The sequence below is a fragment of the Delphinus delphis genome, chromosome 5 (genome assembly GCF_949987515.2).
Source record: "Delphinus delphis chromosome 5, mDelDel1.2, whole genome shotgun sequence".
Classification (NCBI taxonomy): Eukaryota; Metazoa; Chordata; class Mammalia; order Artiodactyla; family Delphinidae; genus Delphinus; species Delphinus delphis.
In genome coordinates, this window is record NC_082687.1 from 64,704,872 (window position 1) to 64,726,065 (window position 21,194).

At 35.6% G+C, this 21,194-nt stretch overlaps 1 protein-coding gene across 1 annotated transcript in view; it reads left to right on the forward strand.

Annotated features, from left to right (window-relative positions):
• PDCL2 (phosducin like 2) overlaps nt 1–20,541 on the forward strand; it is a 47,580-nt gene extending 27,039 nt beyond the window's left edge. Inside the window, exons 4-6 of the mRNA XM_060011743.1 lie at nt 7,829–7,972; nt 16,607–16,815; nt 20,247–20,541. Of these exons, the coding sequence (XP_059867726.1) occupies nt 7,829–7,972; nt 16,607–16,815; nt 20,247–20,404 (511 nt within the window). The 3' untranslated portion in view covers nt 20,405–20,541. The remainder of the gene's footprint in view (nt 1–7,828; nt 7,973–16,606; nt 16,816–20,246) is intronic.
• Nucleotides 20,542–21,194: the final 653 nt, after the last annotated feature.

Here is a 21,194-nt window from a genome sequence, read left to right on the forward strand (position 1 = left end):
AACAAAAAAACAAATAATTAAAAAACATGCAAAGGACTTGAATAGACATTTCTCCAAAGAAGGTATACAAATGGAAAATAAGCACATGAAAAGATGCTTAATATCATTAGTTATTAAGCAAATGCAAATCAAAACCACAGTGAGTTTCCATTTCACTCCCACCAGGGTGGTTATAATAAAGAAGACAGAAAAATAACAAAAGTGTTGGTGAACAGTTGGAGAATTTTGAACCACCATACATTGCTGGTGGGAATGTAAAATGGTGCAGTCTGGAATTTCTTCAAATATTAAACATAGAATTACCATGATCCAGCAATTCCACTCCTAGATATGTACACCCAAGAGAATCAAAAACACAAAACGTGTACATGAATGTTCATAGCAGCAGCATTCACAATAGCCAAAAAGTACAAAGAAACTTACTGTCCATCATCTGGTGAGTGGATAAACAAAATATGGTGTATTCATACGATGGAAAATTATTCAGCCATGTAAAGAAATGATGAACTGGTACATGCTACAACAGGACTGAACCTTGTAAATGTTATGCTAAGGAAAGAAGCCAGTGACAAAAGGTCACATTTTATATGATTCTACTTATATGAAATATTCAGAATAGGAAAATTTGTAGAGACAGAAAGCAGATTATTAATTTCCAGGGCCTGGGGTGGGGGGATAGGGAATAACTACAAATGGATATGGGGTTTCTTTTAGTACAGTAAAACTATTCTGGAACTAGATAGTGGTAATGGATGCACAGCTTTGTGACTATTTTAAAAATCACTGAGTTATACACTATAAATCGTTGAATTTTATTGTATATGAATTATGTTACAATTTAAAACTAAAGATTTTGGAGGAACTGTAATTCTCATAATATGATAACTTTGGGAAATAGTTTGGCAATTTCTTCTGAAGTTATATATGCATTTAACATATAACCTATCAGTTAAATTCCTGGATATTTACTTGAGAGAATTGAAGGTATATGTCAATACAAAGACTTGTACATGAATATTCATAATAGCCAGAAACTGGAAACAACCCAAAAGTCCATCAACATGATAAATGAATGCAAGGTGAATGAATAAACAAACTGTAGTGTGTTCATGAAAGGGAATACTACTCTGTAAGAAAGTAAGCAAACTACTGATACACACAAACTTTGGTGAAATTTGAAAACATTATATGGAATTAAAGAAGCCAGACACAGGAGAGTATCTGATACATGATCATATACATCATTTTTAAAATGAAAAAATAGTTTCCAAAATTGATACAATAAGAGGGAGAAAAGCATAATTAAGAAGATAGCCTGCTTCCTAAAATTTATTGTATAGCTGATTTTTCTCTACTTTTCAAGGCACAGATAATCCCTATGTTTTTATTAAGATGAAAAACTTACTAATAAATTGCATATGACATTGTTACATTTATTGATAATATAATCTTACTGTCACAATCAGACAAGGCTAGTACAGACGGGAAATAATAGACTCATGGATCTTAAGTTGGTTAGTCAAAATAATCACCTAGCTTTACTACTAAAAATTTTGATTTCTTGTGTGAATTGATGTCATGATAATATAATAAGCTAAATTCAGACCGTGGGAAAGTTTGGACAAGCAATCTAGTTTCCGTCAACAAAGAAATTTCTAGGGGAAAAATAGATGGAAAAGAATCTATGTATTAAATGAGATTTAAGGGATATAATAACCACTCTATAAATCTAATTTGGATTCCCATTTGAATAAACTTTAAAAATGGGGCCAGAACTTAATGCTACTGAACTGTACACTTAAAAATGGTTAACATGGTAAATTTTATGTTATGGATATTTTATAACAATTAAATAAAAATTTTAAGTGGAGAAAATAGGATTATTTGAACAATATCTGAATATATTAAGGAATTACCATTGTTTTAGATATGATTATGCCATGTGAATTAAAAATTTTAAAGTATCCTCGTCTTTTAGAGATATATAATGAAATATTTACAGATGAAATGACATGATGTCTTACATTTGCTTCAAAATAGCCCTTGAAATGGGGAGTTAGTGGGGGTTGAGATGAAAGCGAATTGGCCATAGAAATTATTGATGGAAGATGCACACATCTGGGGTCGCTTTACTACTGTAAGTGTTAATAACCATCCATAATATGAAGTTAAAAATACACATTCCTGAGACCAGTACCAAGAGGTAATATTCAGTAACTTTGGGTTGAGTCTCAGGAATATGCCCATCTGTGGAACCTGCCATTCCCAAGTAATTCTCATGTGGGATGTCCACATGCCTCAACTTGATAAATACTGCTTTAGATTAATCTCACTTTTGAAACATAGATGCAAACATCTTAAATGAAATATTAGCAAATAAAACAGTGTATTAAAATAATCATATATAGTGAATAATTAGGGTTTATTCAAGGAATGCAAGGATCGTTCAATAATCACAAATCTATTGATACAGTCACGTCAGCAGAATTTATTAAGATAATGCTAGCTGCTGTAAAACAAGTGCAAAATTTTAGTGGTTTCACACAAGAAAGTTCCTCACTCTCAGATGATGCATGTTTTACAAGCTTCTTCTGAGCAGCTCTTCTCCAGGTGATGACTAGGGACCTGGGGTCTTTTTTTTTTTTAATTGGAGTATAATTGCTGTACAATGTTGTGTTACTTTCTGCTGTACAATGAAAACAATCAGCTATATGTATACATATATCCCCTCCCCCTTGGACCTCCCTCCCACCCCCCCACCCCATCCCACCCATCTAGGTCATCACAGAGCACAGAGCTGAGCTCTCTGGGCTCTACCGCAGGTTCCCACTAGCTATCTGTTTTACACGTGGTAGTGTATTTATGTCAAACCTAATCTCCCAATTCATCCCACCATCCCCTTCCCCCACTGTGTCCACAAGTCCATTCTCTACGTCTGCGTCTCTATTCCTGCTCTGCCAGTAAGTTCATCTGTACCATTTTTCTAGATTCCACATATATGTGTTAATATACGATATTTGTTTTTCTCTTTCTGACTTCACTCTATATGACAGACTCTAGGTCCATCCACATCTCTACAAGTGACCCAATTTCGTTCCTTTTTGTGGCTGAGTAATATTCCATTGTATATATGTACCACATCTTCCTTATCCATTCATCTGTCGATGGACATTTAGGTTGTTTCCATGTCCTGGCTAATAGTGCTGCAATGAACATTTCGTTAGGGGCTTCATCATCTCAGAATCCTTAACATCCAGGCTTGTGGACCAGGAAGACAGTATGAAAGATGGGATGGGACATTTCAGAGATAAGTCCTAGAAATGTACATATTATTTTCACACATGTTCCACTGGACGTAATCCAGTCTCATGGCCCTAATCTAACTGCCAAGGATGCTGGCAAATATAGTCTTCCTGTGAGTCCTGGAAGAGGAAGCTATACTGATGAACACCCAAACACTCTCTGCCACAGAGATTAAAGAGATATTACACACAGAATTTCTTTCCCTTGCATATTCCACATCAGAAGTACAACTCTAATTCTGGTCACCAAATTCTAGTATTATTTCAGTGTCTCTGCTCTCACTTTGGATCTAAGGAAAAAGGAACCTGTAGCCTTTTAAAATTTTACTTATTGTTAAGAAGAGAAAATTCTGTAGTAGTCTTGATAGTGCTGATTTAAAGCAAATCCCTCATTTAAAGCCAAAACAAAAGAGCAATGACAAAAGAAAACCTTTAAGACTTTTTTATAAAGCAGTTTTAGGTTCACAGCAAAATTGATGGAAGGTATAGATTTCTAATATACCTCCTGCCCCACACATAACATAACGTCCCCCATTGTCAATATTACCCACCAGAGTGATATATTTGTTATAATTGATGAACCTGCATTGATACATCAGAATCACCCGAAGTCCATAATGTACATTACAGTTCATTCTTGGGTTTGGACAAATGTATGATGACATATATCCATCATTATGGTACCATTCACAGTATTTTCACTGCCCTAAAAATCCTCTGTGGTCTGCCTATTCATTCCTCTCCCCTGCCAACCCCTGATCTTTGTACTGTCTCCACTATTCTGCCTTTTCCAGTCTGTCATATATTTGGGATCATATAGTATGTAGCCTTCTTAGATTGGCTTCTTTCACTTAGTAATATGCATTTAAGGTTTCTCCATGTCTTTCCATGGCTTGATAGCTCATTTCTTTTTAGCACTGAATAATATTTCATTATCTGGATATACCACAGTTTATTTATCCATTCACCTATTGAAGGACATCTTAGTTGCATTCAGCTTCTGGCAATTATTTATTTATTTATTTATTTAGGGCTGCATTGGGTCTTCGTTGCTGTGCACGGGCTTTCTCTAGTTGCAGTGAGTGGGGGCTACTCTTCGTTGTGGTGCGCAGGCTTCTCATTGCAGTGGCTTCTCTTGTTGTGGAGCACGGGCTCTAGGCGCATGGGCTTCAGTAGTCATGGCACGCAGACTCAGTAGTTGTGGCCTGCGGGCTCTAGAGCGCAGGCCTCAGCAGCTGTGGCACACGGGCTTAGTTGCTCCGTGGCATGTGGGATCTTCCCAGAACAGGGATCAAACCCGTGTTCCCCCTGCATTGGCAGGTGGATTCTTAACCACTGTGCCACCAGTGAAGTCCCCAACTTTTGGCAATTATGAGTAAAGTTGCTATAAACGTCTGTGTGCAGGTTTTTGTGTGGACATGTTTTCAACACCTCTGGGTAAATATCAAGAAGCTTGATAGCTGGATCAAATGATAAGAGTATGTTTAGTTTTGTAAAAAAAAAAAAAAACAAACGGCCAAACTGTCTTCCAAAGTGCCTGTACCATTTTGCATTCTCATCAGCAACGAACGAGAGTTCCTGTTTCTCCAGTCCTCTCCAGCATTTGGTGTTATCAGTGTTCCAGATATTGGCCATTCTAATAGGTGTGTAGTGGCCTCTCATTGTTTTAATTTTGTTTTCCTGTTGACATAGATGTGGAGCATCCTTTCATATGCTTATTTATCATCTGTATATCTTCTTTGGTGAGGTGTCTGTTAAGACCTTTCGCCCATTTTTTAAATCAGGTTGTTTTCTTATTGTGGAGTTTTTAGAGTTTTGTATATTTCAAATAACAGTCCAGTTCAGATACGACTTTTGCAAATATTTTCTCCCAGTCTCTGCTAAGGAGATAGGTTCCTAGAGACAACTGTTACAGGGGTTTTCTGATCACCAGAGTAGGGGATACTAGGGCACAATTGGAACGTTAGTTCCAGATTCCCCAGTTTCTGGATTGCAGCGGAGAAAGCTGTTCCCTTGGCAGACCAGTTTTGCAAAGTTGTTCGGGGAGTCTTCCTGGTAGCCCAGTCTGGAGCCTCCTCCTTCATCTTTCCATTAAGTTTGTAAAGCACTTAATTCCTCAGATTAAGCTTCTTGCTGCTTAAAATAGCTAAAGGGCTTTCTGTTTATGAGACTGAATCACAGCTGGTATGACTGTTAGGTGAAAAATGCAGGCCATTGAACACTCTGTCACTTCCTGATGGCAAAGCTAACCCAGGTTTTTATGTCTTTCCCTGCCCAATTCTGTTGACAGTAAAGAAAAATGAGGAGGAGAAGGTGGAAGAGTGGAGGAAGAAGAAAAGTAGTTGATAGCTGCACCATTAAGTAGGGCATAGTGCCATCATTGGAACAAAAACTTTTTGAAAATTCTGAAACATATTAAGCCAATGAGATCAAATTGAGGGACATTAATGATAGTGATGCCAAATACTCAATGCAAACAAAATAGGGCTCCCAAAAGCTCTCTGGAGTGACTGTCAGTTCTGAATATCTGGGCCAGTAGAAGGAAAATTGAAGACCTTCAGTTTGAAAACTGAGAGGGCCCTAGACTTGGATTACTGTTCTTGACATTCTCCTCTAGGCTTAATTTTGCTTGGATTACTTGTTATATAAAGTGAGTGGTCTTACTGGACATGTTTCTAATATGTGAAATAAGGACACAGTGTTTTAAAATAGACCCAGGATTTTGTATATATTCAGGTATGGTGAAGCCAACAGATCAGGAGATAATTATTATTATTATTATTATTATTATTATTCACAGGTCTCAAGAGTAGGGGGCATGCCCCACAATGCAGGGCCACACAGGGAAGCACCAGTTGGTCAAGAGGCAGGAGGAGGGAGAGGCTAAGATGGATATGAGCCTTTATGTAGTTTCTGTGGGAAAGACGAGCTAGGCAGGGTAAGCAGACTTAGGATTGGCTAGTTGGAAAAAATTTGGCAGGCTCTGGACCGTAGTGTCTATCTCTAATTGTCTGGTACCAAGCCCAGGGGATGATTTGGGCAGGGGGATAGTGGCTCAGCCCAGTAAAAGAGGTAGTTGAGGGACTGGGCTCTGGATTGGTTGGTTTGCATTTGAGGACTGTGCTTTCTGGTGAGTGTTTGCTGTCTTTGGGAACTAGCTAGCTCAGAGAGGGGCAGTCTCTCTAGGATCAGGAAGACCCCAGATGCCAGAGCTGAATCTAGTAAGTCCCCTACATACAAACCTTCAAGTTGAGAACTTTCAAAGATGCCAAAGTGCCCCTGTGTGCCAGCTGTTGTACTGCACTACTGTACTTTTCAAGGTACTGTACTGTAAGATCAAAAATGTTTTATTTTTTTGTGTTTGTTTTTTATGTATTATTTGTGTGAAAAGTATTATAAACTTATTACTGTACAGTACTATATAACCGATTGTGTTAGTTGGATACCTAGGCTAACTTTGTTGACTTACAAACAAATTGGATTTAATGAATGTGTTCTCAGAATGGAACTTGTTCATATGTAGAGGACTTACTGTACAGAAAACAAGAAAATATAGTTAATACACAGAGAAAGAAGGGGAGTAAATACTTCCAGGTACTTAGAGATACACAGTCAGTAACTTTTAACATACTTGCAGATATGTCAGAACCATTTGGATTTGCTTCATAAACTCAAGTATTCAACAGCTAAATCAAAGTATGTAAATTTTGAGATTTGTTTAACGAAGTTTTAAGGTTCTCTATAGATGAATAACTAGGTAACATTTATGAAAGGCTCATGGTGTGCTAGACACTGCCCTAAGAAATTTACATGTTTACACTTAATCCCGAACAATCCCATGCAAGCAGATTTTAGTTTTGTTCACATTGGGGGAAACTGAAGCTTGGAAAGATTAAATAACTTGCCCAAGTCCACGCCACTAGTAAGTGGGAGCTGGCACTTAAAGCCAGTTCAGTCTGACCTTGGAGTCCATACTCAATCACTCTTTCTCTACCACCTCTCTACCTGCAATACATTTATAATAATTAATTGCATATATTCACAAAGGCTTTGAACTGAAAGTCAGCTTAGCATGACAGTTAAGAGCATGTCAATGGGGATAGTAATAGTGCTAACTTTGTAAAGTTTTTGCAAGGATTAAATTAGTTAACGCACTTAAAACAGCACCTAGCAACATAGTAAGCCCTCAATAAATGTTAGTTATTATGTATACTCTCCCTTTATTTAAGCCGTATATGAGAATTTGTTGACCCAATGTCTAAATAAACTCTCTATAGCTATGATTGACTTAGTCTTAAACAAAAATTAAGTCAGTAGCTAATTTCTTATACTTTACAATACCCATGATAAAGCAAATACCCGTATAAAAAGAGAAACTGGCATTGTAAAGCCGTTAATAGTTACTCTTTAAAGTGTTTGGTATGTACTAGCATTACATTCATTGCTCTAAATTATTATTGTATATGGGGATGGCCTTAAGAATATAACAATATTCTTATGTAATTTAATTTCTTTTTCTTAACTAGAGAAAAGCGGTTACAGGAATGGAAAGCTCTTAAGAAAAAACAAAAATTTGGGGAATTAAGAGAAATTTCTGGAAATCAGTATGTGAATGAAGTCACAAATGCAGAAGAGGATGTGTGGGTTATAATTCACCTATACAGATCAAGGTAATTACCATAGCTTTTTGCAAAAGGCTAATATACTAATTTTTAATATACGTATTTCTGGTTTTAATGTTGTATAAAGCATATAACAAAGATTAATCAAGAAAAATAAAGTAAATCAACCATACTTCAATTAAAAAAAGAAAAATATGGGCTTCCCTGGTGGCACAGTGGTTAAGAATCCGCCTGCCAGTGTGGGGGACACGGGTTCGAGCCCTGGTCCGGGAAGATCCCACATGCCGCGAAGCAACTAAGCCCGTGCGCCACAACTACTGAGCCTGCGTGCCACAACTACTGAAGCCCACGTGCCTAGAGCCCATGCTCCGCAACAAGAGAAGCCACCGCAATGAGAAGCCCAGGCACCACAACGAAGAGTAGCCCCCGCTCGCCACAACTAGAGAAAGCCCACGCGCAGCAACAAGGACCCAACACAGCCAAAAATAAATAAAGAAGAATATATGTGTAGAGTCATTGGCTTCAGGGATTAAATTAGGTATTTTAATATATTTTCATGTCTAATTTAAAGAACTTGTTATACTTCTTAGAAAAATAAGTACTCTTTGACAGTTAATTAAAAAAACTTATAGAAAATTTCAAACATACAGAAAAGTAAAAAGAATGATAAAATGAGCACCCTAAATACCAGCCAGGTAGATTCAACAATGAACATTTTGCCATATTTGTATCATTTTGTTTATATGTGTATGTGTGTGTATTTGTAGAACCATTTCAAAATAAATTACACGATGCTTTACTCTGAAGTACCTCAGCATGCATCTTCAAAATATAAGGGCATTTTTCTATATAACCATTTTCTTACCTAATACCCAGGCAGTCCTTACTCAAATTTCTCCAACTGACTTCAAAATCTTTCATAAATACATATATTTCTGAACAAGTGTCCAATCAAGGATCATGCAGTGCATTTAGATATATCAAGTCTCTTAAGTCTCTCTCTTTTTTTTTTTTGGCTGAGCCACATGGCTTGCAGGATCTTAGCTCCATGACCAGATATTGGGGCCACGGCAGAGAAAACACTGAGTCCTAACCCCTGGACTGCTAGGGAATTCAGCTCTTAAGTCTCCTTTAACTGAATAATTCCCTTGCATTCCCTTATTCCCCCAAAACAGATAATTTTAGAGTGCCTAGTTGTATTAAGTATAACCCATATGTCCCCAGGCCTCACCAGCCTGCTGTAACAGTTACCAGGAAGAGTGGACTTTTCCCTAACTCCCGGCCAGAGGAGCTGCTAGCTCCCATAGTTTCACACATCTCTCATGGAAACAGTCCCTCTAGCTTTTGGTCCCAGCCCCTCTGCCTGGGCTTCAAGCCAAATAAGAACAGAGGTCATGACAGTAGCCCTCATGTCCTCATCTCATTCTCTGTATAAAAAGTTCTTCTCTCTTCAGATCCTCAGAGAAATTCTGAACAGAGCAACTTAGGCAAATTAGAACCCTGCTGTTTACCAACTCACCAGTTTCTCAAACAAATTTTAATAGGACACCATGCCCCATAAAAGAAGACATTACTTTTATTGTAACTAAAAAGATTGATAATTAATTTTTGAGTAGTTTAAAGCCTTAAAAAGAATCAATTCCCATTTTACCTATACCACTTATATGGTAAAATCAAGTGTGTAAATGCTGCCGATTTTCATTCTTCACAAATAGGTATGAGGAACACTGACATTTATAATACTGGGATCTGTGTGTGATAAATGTTATATACTGAAGTGATTCACTGAATGTCTTTTCTGAGACCCATTCTGATTAGCAGAATAGATGTTAGTTTTGAATGCTCATACCATAGTATAAAATTTACTTTAATGGTTATATCTAGATAAATAACTAGTTTTGACCAATAATTTTCAAAAATTCATAAAAGAGGTTGAATGTGTTTTAGTCTCATCTAGTCTGTTTCAAACTGTTATGCTTTGATGGACTCAAAGAGTAAGAATCTGTTTTCATAATAGTTTAAGTATTTATGATCTTCTCAGAAAGTTCCTGGGGGGGCAATCTAAGATAGTTACATAAAATATGTGTTTTGGGACTTCCCTGGTGGTCCAGTGGCTAAGAGCACACCCTCCCAACGCAGTGGGCCCGGGTTCGATCCCTGGTCAGGGAACTAGATCCCACATGCTGCAACTAAAAGTCTTCATGCTGCAACTGAAAGATTCCACATGCCACAACGAAGATCCCGCGTGCCGCAACTAAGACCCAGCGCAGCCAAGAAAAAATAACATTAGTTTTCTTGACATTAAGAAAATGTATTAATGTGTTGGTACAAAATTAAGAAAACTAATCTATAATCAAAGTTATAAAACAGAAAACAATTATTTGTGTTACACATGTTCTTTAGAAAAGTCTAGTTTTTAATAACTTTTTAATAATGTAAAGTATAACTGATAAATTTGTGTTTCTAGCTGCCTTCTAAAAATTTTACAGGAGGGTAAGAGTTTGTTTTTTAACTAGATTCCTAAGTTCTGTAATTTTAATGTCTCTTTGCCATTAAGTTTATAGGCTCAGCCTGCTTAGGTTACCTTAAAGGGATCTAGTTCACTCTGGGCCAGTGAACCTAGTGGCTTAACTTCAAGTCAGCCTTGTTTTCGATTTTATTCAATCTTACTCCTGTGTCCAAGTTCTAATTTGGGGCTTCTACATTATTCCCGTACCCAACTGTATATTTTGAACCTCAAATATCATAACTAGGCCCTTAACTTGTTTTTGGATGTCAGAGGTCTCCCTTAGTTTTTACAGATCTTCTGAGGTTCAATTTTGGCCCTTGAACCCCAACACCAAGTCTTTTCCCTACCGCTTGCTGTCAGAACTGCCTTCAGGTAGCCACTTTCTCCCTGCACTGCAGTCTATTGTGCCGTACTCTCCTAATTCTGTACTTTTCACTGCTACCACCAATGCCCACCTGCCTTCTGCCATTAACACCACCCACCCCATAAGTGGGTCATACCACCGACTCAGCTCTCATTGTGATAGTAATCATAAAATTCTTCTAAATTAGATATTTGTGGGTGCATTTCACCTATTTGAGGGTAACTGAAGCTTATAAAGTATTTATGTCATTGCTTTGTGTGGAAAACTGATTTAAGTTAGGCAGTACATGTTTTTCTAATATTACCTTTAGTATGCTATCCACTAAAATAAAGCAGTATCTAGATTTGTAGCAGGTTATACTTATCAGGATATATATGTATACATATATTCTGAAATGTAAATTAAACATATAATGCATTTAATTTGTTTTTCTCTTAGCTTTTTGTTACATAAATTGATATATAACATCTCTTAGTGTTAAGCTGATTTCTGAGGATTTTGTAGATGCTGGAGGTGCAAAGGCATATAAGGCATCTATCTCTCCCATTAAAGAAATTTCAGTAGAGGGAGACAATTAGATGTAATAATAATGTCTTTTAGGTGCTATGATTGAATTCTATACAGAGTAGAGTAAAGGCACTGAAGAGGGAGTAGTAAGTTCAACTCTTGGAGGGTGGAAGTACAGGACTTTCTGTGAAATAATTCTTGGTCTTGGCCTCAAAAATTAGGAAAAGATTCCCCGAGTTTACAGAGTTGGAGGAAGTAGACAGACTGAATGGGGTATTTCCGATGGGGTATGCAGCTTGAACAAAGGTACAGAAATAAGAGGGATCATCTTGCTTTAGAGGACCTTGAGTAATATGGTGGCAGGCAGACAGTAATGCTGGAGAGATAGGCAGGAGCCAGACCACAGAGAACCTTGAAAGCTACCCTGAGGAGCCCAGACTTATCCTGAAGGCAGTGAGGAGCCATTGGAGGATTTTACAATCAAGGGAAGGGCATTTGTTGCATGATGAGATTTTCCTGCTGAGCCAACTTTCTCAGTAGGGTCTAGGATGGGTTTGGGGAACCATGACTGGAAACGCAGAGACCACTTAGGACAATCTGAAGTTGCTCAGATGAGACAGGAAAGGAGGAAAGCAGTAGAGAAAGAGAGGAGAGGATAGGTATAAGATAAGGAGGTAGAATCAATATAACTTGATTACTTATTAGATATTGTAGAGGAAAGGGAGATTTTTTGGCCTGAGTGCACTGAGAAAATACAGATGTATTATGGTACAATGTATTATGGTATAGTTTAGATGAGAAAAGCTATAGATGAGCAGCTCATGAGCCAATATCAAAGATTACTAAATTAATGTATGTTTATATATGTCAGATGAAAATAAAATATTTAAGTTAAAATTATTTTTGTGTGATTCCCTGCTTTGACTTTTTTACCTTTGGTCCCGCTTTATCCATTTCTCCCACCTCTGGCAGCCACCAGTCTGTGCCCTGTATCTATGAGCTTTTTTTTTCTTTCTTTCTAGCTTCCACATATAAGAGATATCATATGGCATTTGCTTTTCTCTGTCTAACTTATTTCACTTGTCATAATACCCTTTAGGTACATTCGTGTTGTCCCAAAAGGCAAATTTTTGTTCTTTTTTATGGCTGAATAATATTCCATTGTATATATACCACAATTTCTTTGTCCATTCATCCATTGATGGACATTTAGGTTGTTTCCATATCTTGGCTATTGTAAATAATGCTGCAATGAATATGGGGGTGCATGTATCTTCTCGAGTTAGTGGTTTTTTCCTCCAGATAAATAACCAAAGGTAGAATTGCTAGATCATATGGTAGTTCTATTTTTAATTTTTTGAGGAACCTCTATACTGTTTTCCATAGTGGCTGTACCAGTTTACATTCCCACCAACAGTGCACAAGAATTCTCTTTTCTCCATGTCCTTGCCAACATGTTATTTCCTGTCCTTCTGATAATAGCCATTTTAACAGGTGTGAGGTGATATCTCACTGTGGTTTTGACTTGCATTTCCCTGATGATTAATAATGTTGAGTATATTTTCATGTACCTGTTGGCCGTCTGTATGTCTTCTTTGGAAAAATGTGTATTCAGATCTTCTGCCCATTTTTAAATCAGATTGTTTTTTTGATATTGAGTTATATGAGTTCTTTATATATTTTGATATTAGCTCCTTATCAGACATATGATTTGCAAATATTTTCTCCCATTCAGTAGGTTGACTTTCATTTTATTGATAGTTTCTTTTGGTGTGCAGAAGCTTTTTAGTATAATGTAGTCTCATTTACTTTTGCTTTCATTGCTTTTGCTTTTGGTGTCAGACTCAAAAAATCATTACCAAGACCTACGTCATTGCTTATGTTCTCTTCTAGGAGTTCTGTGGTTTCAGGTCTTACATTCAAGTCTTTAATACAATTTGAGTTAATTTTTGTGTATGGTATAAGATAGGGATCAAGTTTCATTTTTCTGCATGTGGCTGTCCAGTTTTCCCAACACCATTTATTAAAGAGACTGTCCTTTCCCCATTGTATATTCTTGCCTTCTTTGTCATAAATTAACCATATAAGGTGTGGGTTTATTTCTGGGCTCCCTATGCTGTTCCATTGATCTTTGTGTCTATTTTTATGCAAATGCCATAATATTTTAATTACTATACCTTTATAATACAGTTTGAAATCAGGAAGCAAGATGCCTCCAGCTTTGTTCTTTCTCAAGATTGCTTTGGCTATTTGGATTTTTTGTGATTCTATTCAAATTTTAGGATTATTTGTTCTCTTTCTGTGAAAAATTCCATTGGCATTTTGATAAGGATTGCATCGAATCTGTAGATTGCTTTGGGTGCTATGAACATTTTAACAAAAATAATTCCAATCCATGAGCACAAAGTATCTTTCATGTTTGTTTCTTTTTCAATTTCTTTCATTAATGTCTTGTAATTTTCAATATGCAGATCTTTCACATCCTTGGGTAAGTTTATTCCTGGGTATTTTATTCTTTCTGATGCAATTATAAATGGGATTGTTTTCTTTATTTCTCCTTCTGATAGTTCATGATTAGTGTATAGAAACACAGCTGGTTTTTGTGGATTGATTTTTTTTTATCTTGCAACTTTACTGAATTCTTTATTCAGTTTTTTTTTTTTTTGATGGCGTCTTTAGGGTTTTCTACATATAATATCATGTCATCTGCAAATAGTGACAATTTTACTTCTTCATTTCCTATTTGGATGCCATTTATTTATTTATTTATGTATCTTGCCTAATTGCTCTGGCTAGGACTTACAATATTATGTTGAATAAAAGCAGTAAGAGTGGGCAATCTTGTCTTGTTCCTCATCTTGAGGAAAGGCTTTCAGCTTTTCACTGTTGAGTATGACATAAGCTGTGGGCTGGTCATATATGGCCTTTATTATGTTGAGATACATTCCCTCTATACCCACTTTGTTGAGATTTTTTTTTTTTTAAATTTGTGAAACAAGTTTAGCAAAATATATTGAGGATAAAAGCCAGAAACTGATAAAGAAAAGCCAAATTAAAAAATATACAAGTCTTCCCCCAAATATTGATAAGACCTAGCGCATTACCATTGATTTCAGTTTTCAGGGTTTGTTTAAAAATGGAGCAAGAACTCAAAAGTACATGTGAAGCAATTTGAGTGCAGAAATCCTTATTCTTCCTCTATCATTTATGTTTGTCTGGCCTACAATGAACTAAACTGCAATTTTTTTCTTAGTGGTTCAGCTTTATCAAGTTTTTCCAAAGCATGCATTTGATTTTCGTAAGAACTACAATGATTTTTGTTGTCCTATTTTTATTTATTTGTTAATTATAATAAAATGTGCAATGGGCATAAATAGGTGTAGAGGGAAAAAACAGACAAAAGTCCAGAGGGGTTACCACCTGCCTGGGGCATGCAGTATGCCCTGGCATGAGCCACTCAGTTAAAAGAGCTTCGACTTCAACTATAGGTGTGACAGGTTTTAGGAGTTGAGAATACAAAGGGGAATAAGATGCTTTTATGGTATAGTACAGGAGGCCAATTAAACATTATATATATATTTTGAAAGGACATATAAAGTGTAGTACAAGAGAAAAAAGTACTAATTTTGTCTGTTTAAAGAACTTTTCCCTAATTAACATCAGTTCACACAAATATTTCTTTACACTGTTGTTTCAAATATGCTCTATATGAATGATGAGAAAATGCATACAAAGGAGAAATACATGTATCAAATTCAGTGTTTTTTTTTTTTAAAGATCAGATTTTTTTGTTTGTTTGTTTGAGGGAGGAGGGGAGATGAAGTTCATCCGCTGTTGATATCAGAATGGGTGAGACTGCCCAGTGAATGTGTCTAGAATTAGAAAAGGGTCTAGGACATAATTACAAGCAATATCTACATTTGAGGTATAGACAGAAGAAGGAAGTCAAAGGAGTAAAAAGGAAATTAATAGAAAGTGTTATCACAGAAGTCAAAAAAGGAGAACTCTTTAACAAGGGAAGTGAACAGAACATAGAGATTTTTTTTTACCTTTTTCATCTAGGCTGTGACCAGAAGGAGAGAGAGTAGTTTATTAGAGGGAGAGTTAAAAGGGACTTTTTTAAAAATTTAGTAATTTTATGTAAAGTGGAGAAGGAAAGGTTAAGAAAACAGGAAGAGAGGGAAGCAGAATAACAAATAAAGGCCCCATAGGAAATGGAAAGAGTGTGGGATAAAGCAGAGGATTAGCTTTGAAAGTATTTGATAAATCTGTGAGTGAGTGATAGACTGAGAGAAAAGGGACTAATTAACGTGTGAGTGTAATGAGAGTTAAGTGATAGAGCAGGAAGAATTGTAGGTTTTGGTTACATTTCCAATCAATTTTAAATTTCTGATGAAGAATAGTTCTGGATGATGGGGAACAGGATGTGGCATGTCAAAGAGAAGGATGGATGAAGTTTGTTAGAGTAAAGGAATTCAAGGAAGCTTGAAATAACTTCAGATGTGATGATCTCATGTGGAAATAAACCCTTGATGAAGAGTTGGGATCCCCTTGTTTCAATTCAGAGCTGCTAAGGAGTCCCTAGATATGTCCTGTTTTTTTCTTTTCTTTTTTCTTTCTTTCTCCTCCCCCCCCACTACCCCCCAACCCCCTCCATGTGCTATAAACTAGGAACTGGCTCGATTAAATTGATGCTAAGTCAGATGTGGTTAGCTTCAGTTAGGCAGCAAATTCCCGTGGTAGCAAGCTTCATTCCCAGGCTATGACGGTGTTTGTAATAAAAATGAGAGAACTTGTGACTTCCCTGGTGGTCCAGTAGCTAAGGCTCCGTGCTCCCAATGCAGGGGGCCCGGGTTCAATCCCTGGTCAGGGAACTAGATCCCACAAGATGCAACTAAAGAGTCCACAGGATGCAACTAAAAATTCCACAAGGTACAACTAAAGCTCCCACAAGACGCAACTAAATATCCCACAAGACGCAACTAAATATCCCACAAGACGCAACTAAAGAAACTGCATGCCGCAACTAAAAGATCCCTCATGCTGCAACGAAGGTCCTGCGTGCCACAACTAAGACCCAGTGCAGGCAAATAAATAAATAAATATATTTTTTTAAAAATCAGAGAACTCTATAGTTCATCCTTACTAAAGGTAAAAATAGAGGATAGCAATTGATATGCTCTTATATTAAAAGAATATCTAAAGATATATTTTTGTCATGGAGATGTTTCACTTATTTTATTAGATTGAGATGAGTAGTCTTGTTTTTTAACAACGTTGTGTGTACTGTTTCTCTGTTTAGCATCCCAATGTGTTCGTTGGTTAACCAGCATCTTAGTCTCCTAGCAAGAAAGTTTCCTGAAACTAAATTTGTTAAAGCCATTGTGAATAGCTGTATTCAACACTACCATGACAATTGTTTACCAACAATTTTTGTTTATAAAAATGGTCAGATAGAAGGCAAATTCATTGGAATTATAGAATGTGGAGGGATAAATCTCAAGCTAGAAGGTAATGATGTTACTTTTAAATTCATTTGTAAAAATTCTATAAATTAACATATATCATGAAAGTTTATTTTCATAAAACATAAGGTTTTTCCTCTTATTTCTTATTTTCTCTTACTTCTTTTTCTTCTTAGATGCCTCCAGATTAATTTTCCTACAGTAATACTATCATAACATGCATTTGCTTAAATCCTTAATGGTTCCTTGTTTCAAATAAGTTAAAAATTCAGAATCATATGCTTGAAACTTTCAGCCCATCTATACAATTATACTTCTCAGTGCTTCCTAGTTGCTGCTCCAGCCAGGCTGGTCTTCAACCACTACCCCAGATGCACTTAACTCATTTATGGCTTTATACTTTGTTTCATACTCTTTCCCTATACCCCAAATACCTCACCCTACTTTTTTCTTCCATCCAAACCCTATTCCTTCATGGGTCTCCTAGGTTACCATTTATTCCATTATGTGTTTCTGGACCAATTTCTAATCTGTTTTCATCTTCTCTACTGAATTTCTATAGCATATATTCTCTATACAACTTATTTTCCACTTACCTACATACTGTCAGATTTTGTTGGTTAACCAATTCCCTTTGAGTTTTGTCTCCCTAACAGGTACAAGGACTATGCCTACTACTATTTTCTTTTTGACAGTACACAGCACAGGACTTTATATTTTTACCTTTTTAAATAATGTTTACTTTCTAACCTAGTTCTAAGACCATATTCTTCAGTTAGTCATTTCTTGGAACTGCTTTAATCCTGTATTATTAAAATCTTTCTCTCAGACAATCGTATTAAAGCCATTGTGAATAGCTATTTTTAACAGCTTTCCTTTCACTCTCTCATTCCCCTAAAACTGCTTTTGGCCTTACTAAGGCCTCCAGTATTTTGATTGTTCCAGAATTTTCCTTCTCCCAGTCTCTAAGGCCCCTCTTTGTTTTACTACCTTGTTTTTTCAGCTTGTACCTTATCCTCTAAATTTAAAAACTGCATAGAAATACAGACAATAATATAGTAAATATTCATGTAATCATTACCAAAAATAACAAATGTGAACATTTGTTCATGTTTGCTTCAGCTATTTGTTTATTATTGAAAAAAACAGTACAGATATTGTTGAGGTTGCCTGTATTTCCATTCCTAATCCTGTTCCCCTCTCTGCCTCACTAAGCAATCACTATCATGAATAGTGTGTTATCGGGTCCATGCTTTTTAAAATTGTTACATTTGAAAAAAAATTTTTAATTGTAAAATACACATAACATGAAATTTACCATTTTAACCATTTAAAAATATACAGTACAGTATTATTAACTGTAGTTATTGTGGTATACATTACATACCTGGGACTTAATTTATAAATAATGTTATTTTATTTAATCATTTTTAAGTATATCTTTAAGTGACATTAAGTATTGATATATTTTCACTGTTGTGCTGCTATCGTCACCATTATCCATCTCTAGAACTCTTTGCATCTTGCATAACTGCAACTCTATATCCTTAAACAATAACTCCCTATTCTCTGTTCCCTTCAGCCCCTGGCAACCACCATTCTGCTTTCTACCTCTGAATTTGACTCCTCTCAGTGAATCATACAGTGTTTGTCCTTTTGTGACTGGCTTGTTTCACTTGGCATAATGTCCTCAAGGTTAATCCATGTTGTAGCATGGGTCAGGATTTCCTTCCTTTTTAAGGCTTTACGGCTGAATAATCTTCCATTGTATGTTTTTATAGCACATTTTGTTTACCCATTAATGTGTTGATGGAAAGATTTGTTGCTTCTGTCTTTGGCCGTGGTGAATAATGCTGCTATGAACATGGACGTGCAAATAACCTGTTCTAGTCCCTGTTTTCAGTTCTTTTGAATGTATACTCAGAAGTAGAGATGCTAGATCATATGATAATTCTACTTTAATTTTCTGAGCGACAGCATACTGTTTTCCATAGGGGCTTCACCATATTGCACTCCCACCAACAGTACACAGGAGTTCTAATTTCTCTGCATCCACACCAACACCTGTTATGTTCTGTTTTGTTTTTTAAAATAGTAACCATCCTAATGTATGTGATGTGTTTTTCCCCCACTGGCTTTTAATATTTCCAGTGTCATTTTTCAGGATTAAAAAAAATGCTTCAATCTGTTTCTGAAATTTCTACTATGTTCCACTGGTCTGTTTGTCTATCCCTGAATCAATATAGCACTGTGTTAATTACTGTACCTTTGTAACAATCTAGTTGTCTCTAGTAGGGCAAGTCTTTTTCAAAATTTTATATAAATGTTGGAATTAGTCAAGTTCTGTGAGAAATACTGTTGGTTAGTTATTAGAATTATATTTATAGATTAATTGTTGGAGACTTGATATCCTAATAATAGTGAATGTTCCTATCCATGAATAAGATATAGCATGTCACTCATTTTGGTCTTCTTTCATTTTTTGGTAGTTTTCCTCATAAATATAATATATTTACAGTTGGCCCTTGAACAACACAGGGGTTAGGAGCACTGACCCCATGCAGTCGAAAATCCACACATAACTTTACAGTTGGCCCTCCATATTTGCGGTTCTGCATCTGTGGATTCAACCAACCATGGATCATGTAGTACTATAATATACATTTACTGAAAAAAACCCACATATAAGTGAACCCCTGCAGTTCAAACCTGTGTTGTTCAAGGGTCAATTGTATTACTTTTCATAATGTAATATATTTTGTAATTTTCCTCATAAGTGTATTTTGTAATTTTCCTCACAAATGGTCTGTTCATTTATACAGTGCTTAGGAATAAATTTAACAAATAAGGAATTTGCAGAGTTGGGGGATTTTGGTTATCAGTTCAATTCTTTTCAGTTTCCCTGTTGAATATGTTTTCGTAATTCACATTTTTGTTGAAATTTTCCCACTAAAATTTTCAAATGTATTGGCATACTTTTTTTCTCATAGTAGTCTCATGGCTTTAAAATCTTTATCTTGGTTATTCCCCATGTAAAATCTTTATATTATTTGGTTTCTTTCCTTTACTTGTGATCATTTTTGCCCAAATTGTGTCTATTAGTCTCTTCAAAGAATCAACTTTTGATTTTGTTGGTCACCTCTACTGATTTTGTTTTTCTACTTTTGCTAAAGTCTTTTCTTCATTATATGCCTCATTCTGCTTTCTTTGGGTTTACTTTATTTTTTTCCTAACTTCTTGATTTGTACTTTCAAAGCACTATTTTCAGTCATTTTAAAATAAACATTTTAACCCTAATTTCTCCCTTTAAGTATAACTTTGCTGTATCCAATGTGTATCTTGATATTGTAGTACTTTCATTGTAATCTAGTTCTAAATATGTCATCATTTCCACATTAATTTTCTTAGAGTCAACTTCTGTTTCATATAGATGTTCCAAGATTTTTATCTGATTTATTGATGGATTATTTATTGCAGAACTTGAATGGAAGCTAGCAGAAGTTGGAGCAATACAGACTGATTTGGAAGAAAACCCCAAAAGAGTCATTGTAGATGTGATGGTATCTTCAATTAGAAACACTTCTATTTATGATGATACTAATAGCTCAAACAGTGATAATGATGATACCAAATAGAAATATTTAATAAATAGCTTTAAAGTGTTTATATATGGAATATTTTATTTGCCACTGCCTTTATAATCAAAGATCAGAAAATTCATAAATAAATTTCTTTTTATATTAGAATTATAGCTTATATGTCATTATAAAAACTTTCAGGTATTTTAGAATATTCATTGCCTCCAACAAAACTAGAATTTGTACTGAACCCTTAATATTTGTTTGTGATTTATCTTTTTTCGGATCCTTATTGGACAAAAACAAAAATATTACAAGTCCTCTGTGTTGCCTGCTCACTTCCAAAGAGGCCTGTGGATAAAAATGATGAAAGAGAACCATGAAATTTCATTTAATTTACTTCAATCAATATTAAAGTCTATTATTTAGGGGCTTTGAATGAAAATACTTAAATTTATGACCATATGACTTTTGTTCGAAATCTCTTACCTATTAAAAAAAAATAACCAATCAATAGAAAAAATGCAATTTAAAGGTTCTGAAAAGTACACAAGAAACTTCTGCACTCATTGTTGTAGTTTTTAATAGTTGTTCTATTATTAAGTTAGAAAATATTGATTTACTAAGTATACTGACAGTTAGGCAACAGAATTATTAGAACTGTATGACATTGTAAGTCATACGATGTAAGTTTCTAAATCATGAAGAGAAGTGAGAAAAATATATTATGAGGCTTATGTATGTTTTAATAGTAATCACAGAAGAATTCATCATGAGAAAATATGTAATACGAGGACACTGAAGAAGACCTGCAGGATGTCTTATCTTGGCTTAATAATTAACACCA